Raw genomic sequence first — 21,683 nt, 5'->3', positions numbered from 1 at the left:
CAGACATCTTGGCATGATTCTGTAAATACTCCTGCAGAATACCTTTTTATTATAAAAATGAATTTTTTTAAAGTCAGAGTTTGTTTACAGTTAATGGATAGTGCCAACTTATCCTCCAAAAAGTTTGTCAGTTTAACTTTATCCTTATCAGCTGTGGGTATCATTAATCTTTTCACTCTTTACTAGTCTGATAAGCAAAAACTAAATGAGTTTAAACTCTGTTGTGTTTATTTATTGCTTACTAGCTACTTTTCCTTTGAAATGATAGTTTCTGCCTTTCCTAGCTGTTTTTCTTATATTTGTACCCACACATTTGTATACATATGGATATTAGCCTTTAATCTTATTTCACATGTCCTGTGTCTACTATGTCATTTTTTAGATATTACTAGATTTGTGATATTTTAGTTACTTACAGTGGTTTTATTTCCATATATACCACTCTTGATTGTATATACCATACTTTATCTTACTGTCTTATTTTTTACATGTAAATATTTGACTAATGTAGATTTCAATTTTAATACAGTAAAGTAAGGATGAAAAGATTTTTTTAGAAGTACAAGCACCTTTCTCCTCATACTGCTAAAGCAAGCAGTCCAACTTTTAATTGAAATAGCACCTTTTTCATTTATTAGACTGCCACATTATATCTGATTTTACTGATTACTGTGTTTACTGATTACTCTGTAGTTTTATATTCATTCATAACCCAATAATAGTGTTCTTTAATTGAGTTGCTGTTCATTTATATTGTGTGTTAGAGTCTGATAGAATTTGTTCCTTCTCATACTTAACTTGAGTCTTTTTTTATTTTTACCTTCATACCTCCACTCCAAGTGTTCTTAAAAATCATTTTACTCCTAAAGAAATCTAATGATACTTAAACTAAGTTAGAGAAAACTGACTTCTTTATATAGGACAAAAATTTCTAGGCAAGAAAATGTGTCATCATTTAATCTTGTATGTGCCTTGTTTTAATTGTTGCTAATTTGAATGAAATCTTCTTGAGATTATATTTTTCTCACTATTCTGTTTGTATATAGGAAAGTAGTTTGCATATAATTTAATGGTCACTTTGATTAAAAATGTAGTTAAACTATGAACAGTTTTCTCTGCAGCCTTATCACACTATAAAATCTACTTAAAATGGGTATGAAGTATTTAGCCAGTCATCATTTTGTGAACTCATTTTGAGAAACAGGATTCTCAGTTCCAAGAAGTGATAGAAACAGATCCTCCCATGTAGCTGTATAGCTTTATAAAATACACTTGTAGATTTTTTTTAGCTTTTTATGCCTGTTCCCTTTTCAAGGAGATGGAAATGCTTTATCCTCATATTTGAGATTCAGGTTTGTAAGGTTTAGCTGATTTAACAAAAGTGTACATAAAATACCCATGTCTGTCTTGTGTAACTCCATTTTAATAATGTTTTGAAAGATCGCAGTACAAAGATGTATTTTAAAATTATATTTGGAGTTTATTTTTATCTGAAATGTTCATACACAGCTACTTTATTTACACTCAGTTATTTTTGTTAAGCAGAGTGTAGAGAATAACGTCACAAACACCCATATATTCATCACCCTGCCTAACAGATGTAATTTTGCTGTATTTGTTGGATTTTTTAAAAAAAAGCAGAAACTACTAATGAGTTTAAGCCATCTTTAATACCTTTACCAGCCTTATTCCCTCTGCCCCTAAGTATTAGGAAGCTGGTATGTATTTGTACTTACACTACATAAACAATATGAATTTTTTTAAGTGTCATAAAATTGTATTTGGAAATTATAAAAATGTGCCTTTATAGACAGAAAGCAACTCAGTATGTACTGTGAAGTAGCTATATTTTAAAATACCAATATACACTGGAGAAAGTGTCTGCTTTTTGTCGTAATTTGTTTTTAGAGTGGATAAAGTAAAAATTTGTTTTTTTTCTGAAGAATCGGGACTATCTTCGTATTGTATAACTGATCACAAAATCATTGGTGAGAATTGCAATATAAATGTAAAGAATATTACCACAATCTAATTCTTTTAAAGAGTAAATCCATATTCTCAAACATACACAGTTGGCCTAAATGTGTTATACTAGTGATTATTCAAGGGACTTCTTATGTATAACATATACATATACTCTATAAAAACAAAAAAGGGGACTACATCAAAAATCTGGGAAGTCAAAGGCTACATGTAGCAAAAATAAAAATTAAAAAAAGCAAGCATTTAATTTCAGAATTTAGAGAAACTTGCAGGTAGGGTGGTGGTACATACATTAGACAGTGGATAGTACTATTAAAGGTTGTCTCAGCCCTGGCTGGTGTGGCTCAGTAGATTGAGAGCCGGCCTGTGAACCAAAGGGTCGCTGGTTTGATTCCAGTCAGGGCACATGCCAGGATTGCAGGCCAGCTCCCCAGTTGGGGGTGTGTGAGGGGCAACCACACATTGATACTTTTCTCCCTTTCTCCCCCTGCCAAGATTAAAAAAAAAACTTTAAAAAAAATTTTTTTCTGAAATAACAGCTGATGTTGGTAAGCCCTCGCTCAGTAAACTGGCCACTATTACAGTGCCTCTGTGAAAATTGTATAAACTGATGCTCCATCGGTATTTTGGAGCTATGTATTAAAAGCCTTAAAAGTTCTTACCCTTTTTATCCAGTAGTTAAAGCAACCCCTGGGTGGGAAAAATTAAGAGAATTATTTATATTGTTCAGCATTGTTTGTATAGCAAACAAAATGGGATAGGACAAACTAAATATTCAAGAAAGACATCATATGCTTTATTACAGATGATATTTTATAAGGATTTTATAAGAGTCTACAAGACGTGGAATTGATTTTTATATTAAAAGAATGCCTAACAGTACGTTTTTATACCAAATACATCAAAATGTCACTAACTGCATACCACTTAGGTAATGATGAAGAAAAATTTTATACTAAGTATATATTTTACTTTATAGTAAGGGTAGAGAAGAGAATAAAATGAAGGCGTCATTTGGGGAACATCCTAATTTTTCCTAGCTACAGACAGTTCATATTTCTAATAGCCATTTCGCACTTATATTAAAAGATAGCGCCAAGGGCATTAATGCTAGGTGATTGGAGGAACAAAAGTGTCTTTAGATGTGTGTTTTTTCTTGGCCAGTCCAAGAAGACTCCTTTCAGACATAAGCCCAGCTGAGAGTAAAAACAGAAAGGAAACTAGAGTGAGTTACGACTTAAAAGTTTTAGTGTAGAAGGAAAAGTGCTGGAACTGGAAGCTCTGAGGAGACGGTAAAAATTTTTAAAATGACGTGTTAGTAGTGACAGTTAATAAAAATGGATATGTATGTGTTTTTAGATTTACAAAATAAATTTCACTAAGAACTTTATTTTTAATCCCTGGGGATTTATCAGAAGGTTGTTATGCTCCTGAAATAGAGTTGCATATTCTTTAAAACAGAATGAACAGCCCTGGCTGATGTGGCTCAGTGGATTGAGCACTGGCCCGCGAGCCGAAAGGTGGCTGGTGCGGTGCCAGGTCGGAGCGCACACCCGGGTTGTGGGCCGGGTACCCAGTTGGGGATGCGCAAGAAGCAACCACCAGTTGATGTTTCTCTTGCACATCCATGTTTCTGTCCCTCTCATTCTCCCTCCCTCCCCTCTCTCTAAAAATCAATAAAACCTTAAAAAAGGAGAAAATAGAATAAATAACTGGCTTTGGTTCTTCCAGTACAGATTATTGAAAAAGTGAATTGTTGGCATGAACTGCCAGTATAAAACTGATTTTTATAATAGAGCTGCTTTATTTTTATATAGCAAAGTTATTCTCAGTAATACTGAAACCTCTTAAAACCTAAAGTAATTAAAATAATTTTGTCCTGATGGGAACCGAAGAAGCAACTTTAGTTTGAGATTTTTATCGTGTCAAGAATTATCATGTAGACTTTGACAGAAGCTCAAAGTACAGAAGGTGAAGTAGAAGCTCTAGCACTGATTGTGTAATTGAGTGTCAGTTACTAATGCTACTCTTTTATAATAATGTGGTATGTAAGAAAATACCCTTAATTTTTATAGTCACAGGAGGTACTAATATATGTAATTTACTTGAAAATCATTCTGTAGGAAGGCATAGATATGGCATGATATTAACAGTTAAGTATAGGTGATGTGGGTGTTCATTATACAGTTGTATCTACTTTCTTGCATATTTGAAAATTTTCATAATAACAGGAAAGAAAAACCTAGCTTGCTTAAGTACTATTAGAAAAGCTGAAGGAAAAATTACTCATAGTAACACTTTGAATAGATATTGTCAAGGATGAACTTACTACTTAAGTAGAAATTATTATATATAAAGGATCTATATTTTTAAGCCTTTATAGAGTTTAAATCAGAAGCAGCAAGATGAATTTCGATTTTTTTTTTTTTTTTTACAAAGTACATCATTGAAAGAATGTGCATTTAAACAGCAAAAGGAAGAGGGGGGGCGCTGCATCCACTGCCTCATCGGGTAAGCCGCCCGCGCCCAGCACCCTTTTTCTGTGTCAGAGCCCACGGGGGGGCGGTGAAGCCGGCGGAGCCCAGACCGCCCTGTTGCAGTCAGTCCGAAGTTAGTGGTCACCTGCATCGGGGAGTGTTCTGGTGCTTCGTAATTTTAAGCCTCCTCCACGCCCCCCGTCTTGGTTGGGAGTCAGTAGGCCTTTCCCCTTTTGTTTATCATTCTTTCTAGAATACCTGTTAGTTGGAGTTTTGATTCCCTGGCTTGATTCTCATTTCTTTTTCATAGTTTGTGTCTCTTTCTCCTTTGTGCTCTAGTTTTTTTCAGCTTCAGTTATCTATTTAACTTCTAAAAATGTTTACTCTCTCCATACTTTATGAGAGTAATAAATTAAAACATTCTATTTCTTTCCCTACCCTACCCCACCCCTATTTTTCAGTTCTGACTTAAAAGAAAGAATCCGTTTTTCTGTCGGTTTCCCTTGATGTTTGTCCTTTGTGGAAGGTTTTCCGCTGCACGGAGCCCCGACTGCGGCAGTGGGCAGCTGGCGGGGGAGGGCAGCCAGGCTGAGAGCCCTGCCCGGAGGAAGCGTGCGGGAGCCTCTCTGTGTGGGCAGGGTTCTGCGTGGGTTCTCTCTCGGCAGCGTATTCAGTTTCTCTAGTGGGCAGTTCTCAGTGTTTTGATAAATCTGAATCTGCAGAGCAGTGTGGGGATGAGGTGGTCTGTGCTGTCGCTTCTGTAGAGCTTCATTTTCATGCTTACCGTGTACATCCCTGAAGACAGACCCCCTGCCCGCCCTCGCCTCACAGGGTTGCCGTGAAGAGCAAAAATAATTTTTATTTATTTTGCATAAATGTTAAAGTGCTGTGAAATTAATAGTATTGCTTAAGTCCCTAACATATAACTGGATGTTGTAAATTTGGAACATGAACTTGCTTTTTTCCATAAAATCATTAAAAACCATAGTCAAGTTCTATGTCAGCCCCCATAAACAGATTATACCCATTATCATGCCTAAAATGTGTTACCTGTGTGTTACTTAACAAGGAAACAATACTATAAATATTTTTTTTTCCTTGAAGCCAAATACACCATAGGTTTTCTTAAACAAACAGCTGCATAGCCTATAAATGTGACTAGTTGGTTTCTGAGCCGTACGTAGCACCGGTCAAAGGAAGAGCTCAGCAAAGAACATCTTTTAAGTCCCCTTCCCAGAAATATACTGGGAAGCGCAAGTAGGGAACCCATTTTCCAGAGACTTGAAAGAATGATTAAATAGCCAGTTACAAAGAGGAGAGCTAGAACACAGTGTCAGTGGACAGAGAACCGGAGATCCGTGCAGCATAGTGTATCTCAGTGTGGTCCACAGATCATCTGCTGCATCCTAGAGAATTCATCAAAAATGCTGGTTTCTATGTCCCACCACAGTGCTGTTGAACCAAAGCATTAAACACACAATCCTGCCAAATAAATTACAGTTGACCTTTGAACAACGTGGGCTTGAACTGCACAGGTGCACTTATATACCGACTCCTCAGTTGGCCTGCACAGTTCAACCCTGCTTTGTCCAGGAGTCAGATGGCACTTGGGAATGTGTGTACAGAGGGCCAGCTTAAGTTATATGCAAATTTTCAACTGCTCACAGGCGGTCAGTGCCCCAACCCCTGGGTGGTTCAGGGCTAGCTGTATTGTAAAATAGGAGATTCTTATTGACAGGAATCACTTTTACTATTTTCTGTCCTTCATTTTGCCTTGTATAGAAATTGTCAGTTATTTCTACTGTGGTTATTTAAACAGTTCTATCAACAGCTCTTGTCAGCTTTAAGTGTCAGGTGATCTTTGTGGTTGTAAAAATCCAGTACTGGGAGAGCAATTTTAGGAATAATCAAACATGCTTTTTTACATAGAGAAAATAGGACTAGAGTGCAATTTCAAATTTCCTTAAACATATTTAAACTACTTTGTACATTGATAGAAAACACCTAGCACTTAAATATCTTAGTCTATATCTTTACACATTGGTAAACACCTAATATGTTAATTTCTGGTGTAAGATGAGTTTGTTTAGGGACAAGACTTTGTAATAAAGGAAATTTTATTAGGAATATCTAGAGGTTTGGAGCCCTAAAATTGTTCTTATTTGCAAATAATTTCCTATGTGATTCATTGTTTTCCTGAATATTACACATTAAAGCCAGAATGCAGACATCAATTATATGCTGATTTTATACATATGTATGAATGATTAAATTTTTTTATGTTGATTAAAGCATCGTTTCTGTCAGTAATACTTGTATTTATAATAAATCATTGCTATAAATTTGAACTTAGAAAAAATTGGAGCTTAGAAAACCTACTGAAAATCATGTTTCTAATTTGTGTTGTAAACTTTTTCATTTGAGAAGTAATTTAACTTCTTAGTAAAGAAATCTAAAATCTATTGTTCTGATCCAGTCACCAAAATCTACTTTCTTGAACCTATTTTAGGTGGCATTGTACCATAACAGAAAAGTTGGTTCTTTGAAGGAAAATTTGGTGTTTTTAAAGAAAATCCATTGGACTTCTACTGTCCAAAGAGGATCTGTGAATTTTTCAGTGAGAGAAATTAAAATGGGAGAGGCTTTTTGGAACTCAAGGAGTTGATTTTGAATAGTTTCTTCCCCCCTCCACGGCTTTCATTATTAGAGCTTTTATGCGTTCTTCATCATCTTTATATTTCTACTAAAAAGAGGTGCTTGTTAAAGAGGAGTTTTTGCACTTAGACGTTTGGCAGTTGGCGCTGGGGTCGAGGGGTCTGGAGGACCCCTCATGAGATCCGTGTTCCGCTGTGTCACGCGGTACAAGAAGCTGTGGGGCTTTTTGTGGGTATAGTCCATGATGTCTTAACAGGCCACCCTAGTGACTTACGAGTATTAAAAGGGAGTTAATTTTAAATCCTCATGACTTTTGATGAACTCTTTTAGGGTATCTGAAGGACACCATACAACCGTTTTTGAAAATCCTCTGCGTGGACAATGGCTACTCAAGGTTTGTATGATAAGTCTTTAGCTACTGAATTGGGGCTCTGCTTCATTGCCATTAACCCCGTCGGGCTCAGATCCCCTTTGCTTTCCTCTCTCCCTGCTTACTTATCAGGCTACCTCTTGCTCTATTTTCTGCTCATTCCTCCTAATGGCTTGGTGAGACAGCAGACAGGCCAGCAGTAGGAATCTAGTCTGGATGACTCTTCCGGAGCCGGGGTGCAGTGCAGTTCCTCCACCGACTCAGTGAGTGCTGTTAGGTGGGCCCCTGAGAATGTAGCTGTTTCACCACCAAGCGAATCCTGGCTCTCATTCTGTTATTCCTGGCTATCTTTCAAATTTAACTTTATTTCTAAAAATATTTCAGTGGGTCATAGTACAGATTTTTGTTGTTGCTGTTAAACTAAGATTACATTTCTGTGGTAGTAATGCTGATGCTGTTTCATTTTTACAGCTGATTTGATGGAGCTGGACATGGCCATGGAGCCAGACAGAAAAGCAGCTGTCAGTCACTGGCAGCAACAGTCTTACCTGGACTCTGGAATCCATTCTGGCGCTACTACCACAGCCCCTTCTCTGAGTGGAAAAGGCAATCCTGAGGAAGAAGATGTGGATACCGCCCAACAAGGCCTCTATGACTGGGACCACCAGGGCTTTTCTCAGTCCTTCACTCAGGAACAAGTAGCTGGTAAGGGCTTTATTGCCTCACGGAAGGAACGCCACTTTGAGAAGGTCGTTCTTTTAAAAGCTAATGTGTGATGGTAGCCTTAAAAAATGATGGGATAAAGGAAAGGGAGGGAGTGATTGTGGTGTGGACGTCACTGTTTAGGATAGCGGACACTCAGGCGATGCTGAACTCTGGATCGTGAGTATTGGATTTATTTGCCATCCGCAGATATTGATGGGCAGTACGCCATGACTCGCGCTCAGAGGGTGCGAGCTGCCATGTTCCCCGAGACCCTGGATGAGGGCATGCAGATCCCATCTACGCAGTTTGATGCCGCTCATCCCACCAATGTCCAGCGTTTGGCTGAACCATCACAGATGCTGAAACATGCGGTGGTAAATCTGATTAACTATCAAGATGATGCAGAACTTGCCACACGTGCAATCCCGGAACTGACAAAACTGCTCAATGATGAGGACCAGGTTGGTGATGACATGGCTAGCTTTTTAACCTGCTGTGAAGGAAACGCTCAGGGAAGTAGTCTCAACGTGTCTACCAGTACTAATATTTGAAAACTAATTATGTGTCTTGATTCCGGTACGTTATAGGTGGTGGTGAACAAGGCTGCAGTTATGGTCCATCAGCTTTCTAAAAAGGAAGCTTCCAGACACGCCATCATGCGTTCTCCTCAGATGGTGTCTGCTATTGTACGTACCATGCAGAATACAAATGATGTGGAAACAGCTCGCTGTACTGCTGGGACCTTGCACAACCTTTCCCATCACCGTGAGGGCTTGCTGGCCATCTTTAAGTCTGGGGGCATTCCTGCTCTGGTAAAGATGCTTGGGTAAGAAGACGCGGTCCGAGCGCTCAAAGCCAATGAGGAGAAGTGCGCAGTCGCACCGTCTCTGATGTGCCTCTTTTCTTCTCCCCAGCTCACCCGTGGATTCTGTGTTGTTTTATGCCATCACAACTCTCCACAACCTTTTATTGCATCAAGAAGGAGCTAAAATGGCAGTGCGTTTAGCTGGCGGGTTGCAGAAAATGGTTGCCTTGCTCAACAAAACAAATGTTAAATTCTTGGCAATCACGACAGACTGCCTTCAGATTTTAGCTTATGGCAATCAAGAGAGCAAGGTAAGAGAGTGGTTCTGATGGGTGTTGTGGAGCCCTAGAGACCCCCAACGCCATGTCCTTTTATGGACTCTTGCAAGTTGTATGCCTCGCCCGTAGCGCGCATCATGGGGAAGTTAGACATTCCTGTTCCTTGACACATTTGAGTGTGTGTGTGTAAAGTGCTGAGATAGGCAATAGGGATAGAGTAGGCCACCTTCCCTTACAGCCTTCATTTTGGAAAGGAGATAGACACTGAGATAATAGCGGAATTACTGCTTACGTCATGTGTGAGGAGGAGGTAGGGGGCTTTGAGAACACGAGTGAACCTCGTTCTGTTCTGAGGGTTCGGGGACACCTCTTGGAGGAATGATAGTTCAGCTCTTAAGGATGAGAGAGGTTGAGGAGGTAAAGGTCATGGTGAGGAAAGCGCATCTTTGAAGGTCCTGCTGAGGGAGGAACCTGATGAATTTAGAAAGTTCAAGAAATACAAAGAGTAAGGGAGAGGAAAGGTTTGAAGTGAGACTACCGAGATAGGGCAGATCCTGTAGGGCTTTGTAGACCATGTTAGAAGACCAGTGTGTACCCTAGCTGCTGTGGCTCAGTGGATTGAGCGCTGACCTGTGAAGCAAAGGGTCACCAGTTCAATTCCCAGTCAGGGCACATGCCTGGGTTGCGGGCCAGGTCCCCAGTGTGGGGCCTGCAGGAGGCAACCACACATTGATGTTAATCTCCCTCTTTCTCCCTCCCTTTCTCCTCTCTAAAAGTCAATAAATAAAATCTTTTTAAAAAGACCAGTGTGAAGCAATCAAGTAATTTTCAGCAGAGGCATGAAGTAAGATTTGTTTTTAGGAAATTGAGGTGGAGGTGGGAGGTGGGAGTATGCAGGGAAGTAAAGGTCAAGAATGGATGATTATGGTGTGGTATCTCTGTAAGGCAGATATGATTAGGAGAAAAAGCAAAGATCCAAATCATGAGTTTTAAGTGCCTATTTTGATGTAAATTCTCAAATCAGCTTTGATGTAACTTTCGTATCTGGGCATTACTGTTGCATACCAATATGGTTTCTGCCCCCCGCCCAGACCCCCGCTTTTGCTGTGATTTGTGAGGAGAAGAAAATCGGGGCAGGGTTGCTGTATTCTTGGGAGGACTGGGACACCTGAGTGAGTGGGACGCTACAGAAGGAGCGGGTAAACAGGGCTCCAGTGTGAGAAGCTGGCTAGTGGGGTCCAGGAGTACACTTAAGGGCAAGCTGGCTGAAATTTTTGTATAATAAAATAGGTTGATAATATAATATGGCTTTTCTCAGCATTTGGTCCAGATTCCACATTTAACAATACATACATGTCTTTCTAGCTGATCATTCTGGCTAGCGGTGGACCTCAGGCTTTAGTCAATATAATGAGGACCTACACTTACGAGAAGCTGCTGTGGACCACAAGCAGAGTGCTGAAGGTGCTGTCTGTCTGCTCTAGTAACAAGCCAGCCATTGTAGAAGCTGGTAAGTATGCGTGCCTGTTCTGAGTTCCCATGTGTGCAGCGCCTGCAGTTCTAATCAGGTTGTCTTTCTTAGGCAAAGGGTAAGAGAACGTGACATTAAAGGGCTTAAAGTAGATGGCCCTGTACAGTTTGTAGCTAAGGTCACACTTAGGCGAAGTATATGTTCTGCTTCATACTTGCATTGGTGCTCTTTAAACCTAGCTTAAGCAGAGTTCTTCCTAACCTTGGCGTGATAAAATTTGTTTTTGATTTTGATTTTGGGCAAACCCATTTGCTTTGCTAGTAGACCTGTGAATATATAGGAAAAATTAAAGTATAGTTTTATGTTTTAGTGAAGTTATAGTTTATAGTTTTAGTGAAGTGGTTTTCTTGATTTGTTAGTGGATGCTCATGAGCAATATTTTATACTGGTGTTCTGTATTCTTGGTGAACAAATGGTCTAATACGGAACAGTTTTTCTGTTCCCTTTAAGTATCCTGAATGAAGCAGCTTGCATTGTGTGCATCCTGGTGGCAGAGGAAAGGACTAGGTCCACACCAAGGCCTCTTGCTTTTTTTCTTGAAGATAAATTACTTTTCAACTTCCCAGCATCTTTTTCCTTTCTGTAGCCCACCTAATATCATCTATCTAGACTCAAACCAAGCTTCAGATTAAAACTGGGAGAGGAAAGATGTAAAGGCATTTGATAGAAAACATCAAAAGTAAAGTATAGGGTTGGTAGCCCCCATTTTCCCACTTGTTGAGAGCAGTTTTGCTGGAGAGTCTGTGGGGGAGAAAGGTATCATGATTGCTCAGGGTAGCTGTTGGCAGTACAGCAGTCGACTTGGGGATAGGCAAGTGTGGCTGGGTTCCTGTAGAACAAGGGGCTATAAATTCTGCCGGCTCCTGCAGAAGTACCATGAGTGCTTGCGAAAAACACGACGGACTGAATCAGAATCCCCAGAGTGCTGAAATGACAGAGGAGGTCAGTAGGTAACTGGAAATGTATGGGAGTGGAGGCCTAGGAAGCCTAGGAATCTTCATTTTAAGAAGTTCCCCTACTTATTCTGATGTTGTAGTTTATTCCAAAAATATTTAGTACCTGCGTTTCAGGCACTGTAATAAACATGTGAGTTCTATTTTTTAACAAAACATACATATCCCAGTATTCTTACTGTGTAGTGAGGGTAATAGAAACATGTGGTGATTACAAATTAGAATATGTGTTATGTAAGAAACAGACAGAAAATAGGGCTACAGCATTAATGGGGGGTGGGGGAAGAGGAGAGGGGCTTCCCTGGAAAGGGGGTGTTAAATGGGATCACAGGGTGAGATGGCACCGGTGGTCTGCATGAGGAGCGGGATCGGGAGAAGAGGTAGAGGTCGTTGAGTTCTAGGTGCTGACGGGTCTGTACAACTACAGCTTAGTAATGGGATGAATAGCCAGGATGAGGTGGATGGAGCCGGGCAGGGTCCTACAGGGCAGGCCTTCCTCAGGCCTGTAAGGGTTTGTTCGTGCTGTATTTCAGCTTGGAAACCAGAGGTGTAGAATGTTGAGGTCAGTTCGGAATGCTTAGGTGGGATTCCGATTCTAAAGGGTTCCTTTAAAGTTATGCTAAAGCATTTGGGGTTAATGAACCTTATACATAGTGAGAAGCTCGTGAAGATTTTTGAGCAGCGGAGGAGCATCATCGTGGGTGTTCAGAATGTTAATACTACATTACGGGTCTCGAAATGAAGTTGTTCGGTATTAAAATAGATAGCAAAGCATGAGTATTTAAGACTTCTGAAAGAATCAATAGAATGTGACAACATAGGGGCTAAAGATGCAACCAGAAGTCGCTTGTGGAGGGAGAACGTGGATCCCATGAAGATAAATGAAACTACCACAATGGACTGTTGAGTTTGGGGAACAAAACCATGTAAGCAGCTGGCATGCTCAGTGACTAGGTGGTCAGTAGGTAGCTGGGGCTGTCTGGAGCGGAACACAGGGGAAGGCCGGGGTACGGACTGGTTCTGGGGGTAAAGGCCTCAAAGTGAGGTGGGAGCAGCCTCAGAGGTGTCTGCGCGGGACTCTTACCCTTGAGCTGTGCATTTGTAAAGTTTCTGCAGGCTCTGCTGATGGGCGTCTGGAGTTAGGACCCACTCTCAGGATTAACAGTTATAGTAGAAGGAGGGAAGGAAATCTCAGAGAAGGTGGAAGGGAAAGGTCATTTACCAAATACTGAGCATCAGCTTTGTGTGGGTGTGATTAGCGGCTGGAGCTACTGTGACAGAGGAATCAGATAGGGATGATCTTTGTCTCGTAGGAAGGTAGACTTAATTCTAGTTGTGATAAAAATACTGTGAAGGAAAAAAAACAGTGTGCCATGAGAATTATGGCAAGTAGAGCTACCCTAATTTAGGAAATAAAACAAGCTGGAAAAGAGAACGAAGAGAAAGGGAAAGTACCTCACTGCATTTAGAAGTGATTTCTGTAGGAGGGCGGTGGGAGAAGTTAAGCCAGTATGTGGGGAACTCAGCTTCCATTCAGACACCCGCCAGCGTACAGGTGCTTCGTTAGGGTCCCAGATGACGGAAGGCTGTGCACCTTTGCAGCATGTGTTTTGGAGTCTGTGCCTTCTACGCACTCCCTGGCAATAAGCATTCAAGTGCGCTCTTGTTTGGATTGTTCTTGCCCCAGGAGTTCACATGGCTCCTTCAGTCTTTTCTCAGATGTGATCTTCACGTTGAGGTTACCTGATTTCCCTGCCTAAAATTGTAGCCCCTTCCCTTGTCTTGTGTTATTTTTTCCGGTAGCACTTAATACCATCTGACATACTGTATAGTTTTATCTTATTAATCGTGTATTTGTTTGCTTGCCTCCAACTAGACCACAAGCTCTGTGAGGGTAGGGATTTTAGAATATTTTGCTCACTAATATAGCGTCAACTCAGAATAATATTGAATATATATATCTGAAATGGTTGAATAGATGAAAGAAAATAAGTAATAGGAATAGCAGGAATAAGTAATAGGAACATTACCCTTGGGAACAGTGGAAATAATGAAGGTTTTTTCCACATAGGGAAGGAACAATAGATATTTGGCAGAAGTTGAAGTGGCAAAGAATGGGAAACTGAGCACTATCTAAGGAAATACAGGATTTAAATGGAAGGGATAAGCTTCAGCAATAAAGACAGACACCCTTTAAGACTAGAGAAAACGCTTAGTGTTGATAGGAATCGTTAGCTCATGGTCATTGCCCTAGATCTTGTTTAATATTCTAGGTGGAATGCAAGCTTTAGGACTTCACCTGACAGACCCAAGTCAGCGTCTTGTTCAGAACTGTCTTTGGACTCTTAGGAATCTTTCAGATGCTGCAACTAAACAGGTAAATTTTGAGTAAACCAGTGCCTTGGTGATAAGAGTCAAGATGAATACATACTGAGCATGTTTTTATTTCCATAGGAAGGGATGGAAGGTCTTCTTGGGACCCTTGTTCAGCTTTTGGGCTCAGATGATATAAATGTGGTCACCTGTGCAGCTGGAATTCTTTCTAATCTCACCTGCAATAATTACAAGAACAAGATGATGGTGTGCCAAGTGGGTGGTATAGAGGCTCTTGTACGTACTGTCCTTCGTGCTGGCGACAGGGAGGACATTACTGAGCCTGCCATCTGTGCTCTTCGTCACCTGACCAGCCGACACCAGGAAGCAGAGATGGCCCAGAACGCTGTTCGCCTTCACTACGGACTGCCAGTTGTGGTTAAACTCCTACACCCACCGTCCCATTGGCCTCTGATAAAGGTAAACTGTCAAAGTAGAAGGTTTGCAGAGTTAAAAATGAGCCACCTCTGGCTGTTGGGTAGCGGCCACTCGGCAAGTGCAGCTGGGGCGGGGCGGTGGTGTCTGCGTAGTCAGTGCTGCTTTCAGGGTATGCCAGTAATTTTAATGTGGTGGGAATTTTGGGCTAAAAAAATGATTTTGTTGAGTTGTATCTCGGTTCTTTATCCTCCTCCTTGTCTGCAGGCTACTGTTGGATTGATTCGAAATCTTGCCCTTTGTCCAGCAAATCACGCGCCCTTGCGCGAGCAGGGTGCCATTCCACGTCTAGTTCAGTTGCTGGTTCGTGCACATCAGGATACCCAGCGTCGTACGTCTATGGGTGGAACACAGCAGCAGTTTGTGGTAGGTAAACCTTCATAGTGACACCTAACTATTTAAAAGGAATGCATAGATCCATGGGGTCCTGAACTTCTTTGATCATTGGCTCCTTCCATTCTTTCCTGCCTGAAGGGCTGCTTGCTAATGGCTAAAAACACTGATGTGTTTCCGTGGCTGCAGAGAAGATACTGCGGCTCCCTGTGCTATTCCCCTTTGACATCTCCTTTGCGTCTTTGCAGCGTCAGTCTTACAAAGGGAGAGTGAGGTCAGGCATTTTGTAGTGTTTTCTCATTTAATCCATACAGATGTTCACTTCTTAGAGAGTAACAGTCATAATTTGAATCCAAATCTGTCAGATTGCAGAGCTTCTTATTCCCCATTACAACATGAGTTTTCCTACAGATATTTAATGCTCCTTTTGCACTCTCTTCCACGAGTGCTTTAAACTATGTCCATGGACCTGAGAAGACCAACAGATTTCAAAAATAAATAGCATTTCTGGAATCTTTACCCATAATCTCAGCCTAAAGCTTTGTTGTCAGGTTTTCAGTCCGTAAACTAGCTTTATTACAAGTAAGGACATTTCTGAATCCAGAATTGAAGACTGAGGCCTTCAAAGAGTTCTTCTTTCATTGGGTTACTTTAGAAAACAAAGTGGGGCCTCAGCAGAACAGGCATTGGCAGCCCGTTGCCTGTGCTGTGTGCGCGCTGAGGGCCTGGGCTTTCTCCGTTCATTGCTTCTTGGTGTTGGCTTGTGTCCGTGAGGTAGCTTAATAAAATGCAAAGGGTACCTTTTATTTTTAAATCTCTTCTTTAGGAAAAAAGGAGTTTTTGTGTCTTTATAAAAATTGGTTGTTTATAAAAGTAGACTCATAAGCTTTTTTAAAACTCAGAAACAGGGAAAACATTTAGCAAAAGCTAACTTCCTTCTGTCATACAGGCTATCAGTGGAATAGTCTGGAGGAGGTGAGGCATGGCTTTTCTGCTGGCAGCTCAGTAGAATTTTAGTAGTTGGTGGTGATAAAACTGCGTAAAGTTTTCACCCGATATACATAGGTGTGCCAAAATGGAGCATGTGAAAGGAAAACATTGACATAGTCTAATCATTGTTTTCCCATCTTTGTGTATCCCCTTCATTTCCCTTTTCCCTAGAGTGGGTGGTGCCCTCCCTGTCAGAAAGTTCCCCTTGGGATTCAGAGGGATAGGGAAGCACTGCCTGGGCGGGGGGGGGGGGGGGGGGGTGCTGCGTGGACTTAGGCTGCCGGGGGGGCCCTCTCAGTGAGGTTCAGCTTAATGGGGTCCTCCTCCATTCCTGAACCGATGGCAAATTCTGGGAAACTCTGGGCATATAATATGAATAATTAGGCTAGTAATTACCATGCAGAGTCTTTCAAGGTTAAAACTTCAGGAAGGAGAATGCCCTGTGTTAACCGTGCTGCTTTTGGCAGGAGGGGGTCCGCATGGAGGAGATAGTTGAAGGCTGCACCGGAGCCCTTCACATCCTGGCTCGGGATGTTCACAACCGAATCGTGATCAGAGGGCTAAACACCATTCCGCTGTTTGTGCAGGTACGCTGGTGTTGAGTGAGGTAACCTGGATTTCACGTGTCCGTAGTACTGCAGGGTTTTAATGATAAGCAAACTTTCAGGAAATTAGGGACCAAAATAAGGGCATCAACATTTAATTTTCATCCATTACCATTTATAAAATGACAGCACTTTCCCCGTGCCTGCCTGCTAAAGTATGAAAAATAGTCTCACTGTGCAAGGTCCTTTATAAGGCTGAAGACATTTAATTTTACGTAAAGTTCCTCTATTTTGCAGGGTTGGGGGGGACGGTAGTAGGAGAGACATTGGGACTAGAGGCCTCAAGAAGCAGGAGGCAGCTTCGTACTCTGCTGTCTGGGATGCTGAGATTTGCGGGCGGAGAGCTGGTCCGGGCTGCCAGAGCCCCGGCCTCCTGCCACCCCGGGCTTTGCATCTTAGCTAAGTGATGACAGCCTCTGAAGAAATGGTTTATAGCTAAAAGTACTGTAGAAAACCAGTGCTCCAGAGCATTAAACACTTGAGAAAGTAATTTAGGGGATACAGTCACGTGCTGCATAATGACGTTTCTGTCAACAGTGGTGGTAGGGTAAGATTTTAACATCCCTGAGTGACGTCGTAATGTTGTAGCGCAACACAGTACTCTCAGGTGTGTGGTGGTGGCGCTGTAAACAAGTCTGCATTTACCCTTGTGTTACAATTGTCCACAGCGTTCAGCAGAGCGAGCTGCCGCACGGGCTTGTAGCCCGGGAGCAGCAGGCTGCGCGCCACTTGGCCTAGGTGTGTGCAGCCAGCTAGACGGCCAGGTTAGGCGGGGCTGCCACTCAGACGGGTTTCTCAGAGACTCACCCGCTCTGTTCTGCGGGGCAGAACTGTGATTTAATGCAAATGGTATGAATGCCACTCACACTGAATTGGGAATGTTTGCATCACAATGGGGTGCTTTCCATGCTTTAATTTAATTAGGTTTTTGTGTGTTTCTCCTTAGCTGCTTTATTCTCCCATTGAAAACATCCAAAGAGTAGCAGCGGGGGTCCTCTGTGAACTTGCTCAGGACAAGGAGGCTGCAGAGGCAATTGAAGCTGAGGGAGCCACCGCCCCTCTGACAGAATTACTCCACTCGAGGAACGAGGGTGTGGGTAAGCAGGACGGGAGCCAGAGCCTTGAGCTGGTGTGTGTAGTGAAGCCTCAGTTTTTCGTTAAGAGCCTTTTTTCCCCATCTTTTCCCAGCCACATACGCAGCTGCTGTTTTATTCCGAATGTCTGAGGACAAGCCACAGGACTATAAGAAACGGCTTTCAGTGGAGCTGACCAGTTCTCTCTTCAGAACGGAGCCAATGGCTTGGAATGAGGTGGGCAGTGTGAGCGCATTTATTTGGTAGTTCGCTAGAGCAGGTAGGACAGCTTGTGGTTTGCCCTCAAAACACGAGGCATCCATTCATTTGTGCTAACATGTTCTTGGCGTGAATGTTCATTCTTCCTGAGCAGCGACTGTAAGGGAGAACTAGAGCTTTAGAAGGCCTGTGCAAAATTAACAAACTGCTTAACCTTAGAATTCATAAGAGAGGGTGATGAAAAGTTACCAGAGTAAAGAATATTTTTCAAAATGGTGTAACGAAAGAGGGAATCTATTAAATACTGTTAGCTGGAGGTCGTTTTATTGATACTTTTTTAAATACTCACTTTTCATCTACTTTTGTACTTGAATTTCTATTCAAGTTTTTGTATTTTCCCTCAGTACAAAGTTATTGAAACATCCGACCCTTCAATTATGGTACATAGTAATGTACATTGTATTATACTTGTTGGATGAATGAAAAGAGCGCCTGTATATTGTTAGTTGAAAAAAAATTGCCAAACAGTAAGTACTGTGTTAGTTGGATGTGGAACAGGCAGTCTTAATATGTTCAACTTGAGCTCTGACCTTCCCTACTCGCCTCCTTCCCCAGAACTGTTCCTGTCATAATTTCCTCCCAGTTTATTACAACTTCTGCATAGGCTGAACATCCTCTCATATAAGGTCCTCCTGCCGGAGTGTGGGGGGGAGGCAGAGGCTCTTTGCCTATTTTGTTTACTGTTGTATCTCTAGCACCTAGAAGAGTGCCTGGCACAAAGTATTTAATATATACTCAATAAAAGGATACTGAAGTTTTAAAATACTATGTCAGTGGGAAAACATGTTTCTCCTAGGTATCAGTGGGTAATCTATAAGAGGGGGAGTTTTAAGTGTACTTACTATATACTTATGTATTTTGGAGTAATTCTGTATTAAGCGTTTCAGTAATATTTGAGAAGAGTGTACTTGAAGTTGACTTTTCATTTTGCTTCCTTGCCTTGTACCTGTTTATCTAGACTGCTGATCTTGGACTTGATATTGGAGCCCAGGGAGAGCCCCTTGGATACCGCCAGGATGGTAGGTGTCTCATATGTCCCGATTAACTCTGGCTCAAGCTACAGTTCCAAAGCTTTATCAAAAGAGCTAGTTCGCTTATCTGGGAAGCCAGTGCTGGCAGGAAAGTAGCGCCAGCAGTTAGTTAGTTCCCAAGTGCCAGAGTCAGCTACAGCGCCTTTAATGGAGCACCGGGAGTTCGGAGCCCCACACGGAGCAAACAGGACCCTGCAGCAAATGCATGTCACTGCTGCTGGGCCCCTGCATCATCGGGTGTTACAAGTCGCCTGGCTTTTTATTCTTTTTTTTTTTTTAACTTTATATATTTTTAATTTTTTTGCCAGAGAAGCCATAATACCTGGGTCTACAACCCACCCAGCAAAGGAGAGTATGGGAAGCCCGTATCGCCAAGCTCAGATCTGGGGTGGGCGGCTTACAGAGTTGCCTTAGCGAGGCTCTCTGAGAAGCTGGCTGAGGCCCTGGCGGTGTGCTGAGGGCGGGCCGCGGGGCACCTGGAGCCCGCGCTGCTTGCCCTTGACATGCGGGTGTCAGTCCTTAAGATACAACATGTAAATGTCTCGGTAAAAGAGTGTTTCCTCAGTACTTCCGTGGCTATCGCCTGGACTTTTCAACAGTTAGATTACATCTGCCAAACTTCCTGTTTCCACTTTCTCCTGCCCATGCCATTTAAAAAAAAAATTTTTTTTAATTTTTAGAAGGAGGGGAAGAGAGGGAGAGAAACATCAATGTGAGGGAGAAACATCAGTTGGTTGCCTTGTGTATGTGCCCCAACTAGGGACCAAATGTACAACCCAGGCACATGCCCTGACCAGGAATCGAACTGGCGACTTTTTGATTTGCAGGAGAATGCCCCACCAACTGAGCCACAGCAGCCGGGGCTTGCCCCTGCCTCCTTGATGCCTAGGTGGTTATACACAGTAGATTTCTGCTGTTCCTCCTGGGGAACTTTGTCTCTGCCTGGGTAGATGCAGAATGTTCAGGGTAAACTGATGGCATGACTAGAACCTGCATGTCTGTGTTCTGTGGAAACAGATTCTGTAGCCGCGTGGGTGGCCTGGCATTGGGTAATTAATTACTTGGCTGGAGAACGCCGGAAGTTGAAGAGGCTGGAGAGCAGTGCTTTCGGACGAGTACGCAGTCATTCAGTGCCCCCAGCCTCAGCGCCAGCTTTTGTGTTTCTCTTCTCACCCGCTTGCCCATTCTATTTCCACCCTGACCCTTCCAGATCCCAGCTATCGTTCTTTTCACTCCGCTGGCTACGGCCAGGATGCCTTGGGTATGGACCCCATGATGGAGCACGAGATGGGCGGCCACCACCCCGGCGCTGACTACCCAGTGGACGGGCTGCCGGACCTGGGGCACGCCCAGGACCTCATGGACGGGCTGCCTCCAGGGGACAGCAATCAGCTGGCCTGGTTTGATACTGACCTGTAAATCATCCTTTAGGTAAGAAGTTTAAAAAGCCAGTTTGGGTAAAATACTTTTACTCTGCCTACAGAACTTCAGAAAGACTTGGTTGGTAGGGTGGGAGTGGTTTAGGCCTGTTTGTAAATCTGCCACGAAAACAGATACATACTTTGAAAGGAGATGTCTTAGAACATTTGAATGTTCTCAGATTTCTGGTTGTTACTTTGTCATGTGTGGAAGTTATTAACTTTAATGTTTTTTGCCACAGCTTTTGCAACTTAATACTCAAATGAATAACATTTGCTGTTTTAAACATTAATAGCAGCCTTTCTCTCTTTATACAGCTGTATTGTCTGAACTTGCATTGTGATTGGCCTGTAGAGTTGCTGAGAGGGCTCGAGGGGTGGGCTGGTATCTCAGAAAGTGCCTGACACACTAACCAAGCTGAGTTTCCTATGGGAACAATTGAAGTAAACTTTTTGTTCTGGTCCTTTTCGGTCGAGGAGTAACAATACAAATGGATTTTGGGAGTGACTCAAGAAGTGAAGAATGCACAAGAATGGATCACAAGATGGAATTTATCAAACTCTAGCCTTGCTTGTTAAATTTTTTTTTTTTTAATATCTGTAATGGTACTGACTTTGCTTGCTTTGAAGTAGCTCTTTAATTTTTTTTTTTTTGCAGTAACTGTTAGTTTTTTAAGTCTTGTAGTGTTAAGTTATAGTGAATACTGCTACAGCAATTTCTAATTTTTAAGAATTGAGTAATGGTGTAGAACACTAATTCATAATCACTCTAATTGTAATCTGAATAAAGTGTAACATTGTGTAGCCTTTTTGTATAAAATAGACAAATAGAAATGGTCCAATTAGTTTCCTTTTTAATATGCTTAAAATAAGCAGGTGGATCTATTTCATGTTTTTGATCGAAAACTTTATTTGGGATATGTATGGGTAGGGTAAATCAGTAAGAGGTGTTATTTGGAACCTTGTTTTGGACAGTTTACCAGTTGCCTTTTATCCCAAAGTTGTTGTAACCTGCTGTGATACAATGCTTCAAGAGAAAATGCAGTTATAAAAAATGGTTCAGAATTAAACTTTTAATTCATTCGATTGTGTCACCTTATTTTCCTTATTAGTAAATGGGTTGTGAAGGTATATTCACAAACATAGCGAACTAATCTAAGTTGTAAGGGATAGCTTTTCCTTTAAGCACTTGCCCCTGGACTAAATAGCACCAGAAATTGTTTCAGCCTTGAACACTGATTGATTCTGAGCTTGTATAAGAGGGAAAGATTTCATCTCCTCCTGAAGGATTCTGGCGTGGAGCCTGTGGCCAAGACTCCTTCAGCCTGGCCTCTTGCTGTGCTGGGGGGGGTGTGTCCTCTTACCCAAGTGACCTGAGACTGCCTTAGT

General features: G+C 41.9%; 1 protein-coding gene across 3 annotated transcripts in view; it reads left to right on the top strand.

The window, feature by feature from the left end:
- Positions 1-21,378, top strand: part of CTNNB1 (catenin beta 1) — a 37,054-nt gene extending 15,676 nt beyond the window's left edge. Inside the window, exons 2-16 of one of the 3 annotated variants that reach the window (XM_054595381.1) lie at positions 7,446-7,509; positions 7,957-8,190; positions 8,398-8,651; positions 8,778-9,016; positions 9,105-9,306; positions 10,639-10,783; positions 14,031-14,134; positions 14,212-14,550; positions 14,773-14,931; positions 16,356-16,475; positions 17,440-17,590; positions 17,682-17,803; positions 18,804-18,864; positions 20,087-20,307; positions 20,772-21,378. In XM_054595381.1, coding sequence (XP_054451356.1) covers positions 7,497-7,509; positions 7,957-8,190; positions 8,398-8,651; positions 8,778-9,016; positions 9,105-9,306; positions 10,639-10,783; positions 14,031-14,134; positions 14,212-14,550; positions 14,773-14,931; positions 16,356-16,475; positions 17,440-17,590; positions 17,682-17,803; positions 18,804-18,864; positions 20,087-20,295 — 2,352 coding nt within the window. In that variant the 5' untranslated portion in view covers positions 7,446-7,496 and the 3' untranslated portion in view covers positions 20,296-20,307; positions 20,772-21,378. Of the gene's footprint in view, positions 1-7,445; positions 7,510-7,627; positions 7,749-7,956; positions 8,191-8,397; positions 8,652-8,777; positions 9,017-9,104; positions 9,307-10,638; positions 10,784-14,030; positions 14,135-14,211; positions 14,551-14,772; positions 14,932-16,355; positions 16,476-17,439; positions 17,591-17,681; positions 17,804-18,803; positions 18,865-20,086; positions 20,308-20,612 lie in introns of those variants that run through there. The other 2 variants (XM_054595382.1, XM_054595383.1) reach the window with 2 other exon arrangements.
- Positions 21,379-21,683: the final 305 nt, after the last annotated feature.

The sequence above is a fragment of the Pteronotus mesoamericanus genome, unplaced genomic scaffold (genome assembly GCF_021234165.1).
Source record: "Pteronotus mesoamericanus isolate MK-2021 breed Mesoamerican mustached bat unplaced genomic scaffold, CSHL_Meso_final scaffold_54, whole genome shotgun sequence".
Lineage (NCBI taxonomy): Eukaryota > Metazoa > Chordata > Mammalia > Chiroptera > Mormoopidae > Pteronotus > Pteronotus mesoamericanus.
The sequence above is the reverse complement of the archived record's forward strand: the minus strand, read 5'-3'. Positions and strand labels throughout refer to the sequence as shown.